The sequence below is a fragment of the Penaeus monodon genome, chromosome 23, assembly GCF_015228065.2.
Source record: "Penaeus monodon isolate SGIC_2016 chromosome 23, NSTDA_Pmon_1, whole genome shotgun sequence".
Classification (NCBI taxonomy): domain Eukaryota; kingdom Metazoa; phylum Arthropoda; class Malacostraca; order Decapoda; family Penaeidae; genus Penaeus; species Penaeus monodon.
The window spans coordinates 7,979,018-7,979,289 of NC_051408.1; the positions used below are offsets into that span (position 1 = coordinate 7,979,018).

The following is a 272-nucleotide window of genomic DNA, read 5'->3' on the forward strand; positions in this document are numbered from 1 at the left end:
TCCAAATATTTGTATTCACAATTAATTCATACACAGTGCTCCAATCACAATCTCACCTTTGCCAATTTCTTTGCAGCATGCTTATGGAGAGCTGATGTCAAGAGGACATTGAGGGAATCACCTGTGTCTTTGCCGTCCGTCTCGGCCTCTCGTCCATCCTTCTGCTCACTTTTGGTGAGGGGCTCCAGGTCCTCTACAGCCATCTGCAAGATCAATCATATTGTCAAAATATTTCTTCCTGTTTATCTACTGATTTACCTAGTCATTCACTC

At 43.0% G+C, this 272-nt stretch overlaps 1 protein-coding gene across 1 annotated transcript in view; it reads right to left on the bottom strand.

Moving 5' to 3' along the window:
- LOC119588119 (jouberin-like) overlaps positions 1-272 on the bottom strand; it is a 10,597-nt gene that overhangs the window by 8,804 nt on the left and 1,521 nt on the right. Inside the window, exon 2 of the mRNA XM_037936827.1 lies at positions 57-203. Coding sequence (XP_037792755.1) covers positions 57-203 — 147 coding nt within the window. The remainder of the gene's footprint in view (positions 1-56; positions 204-272) is intronic.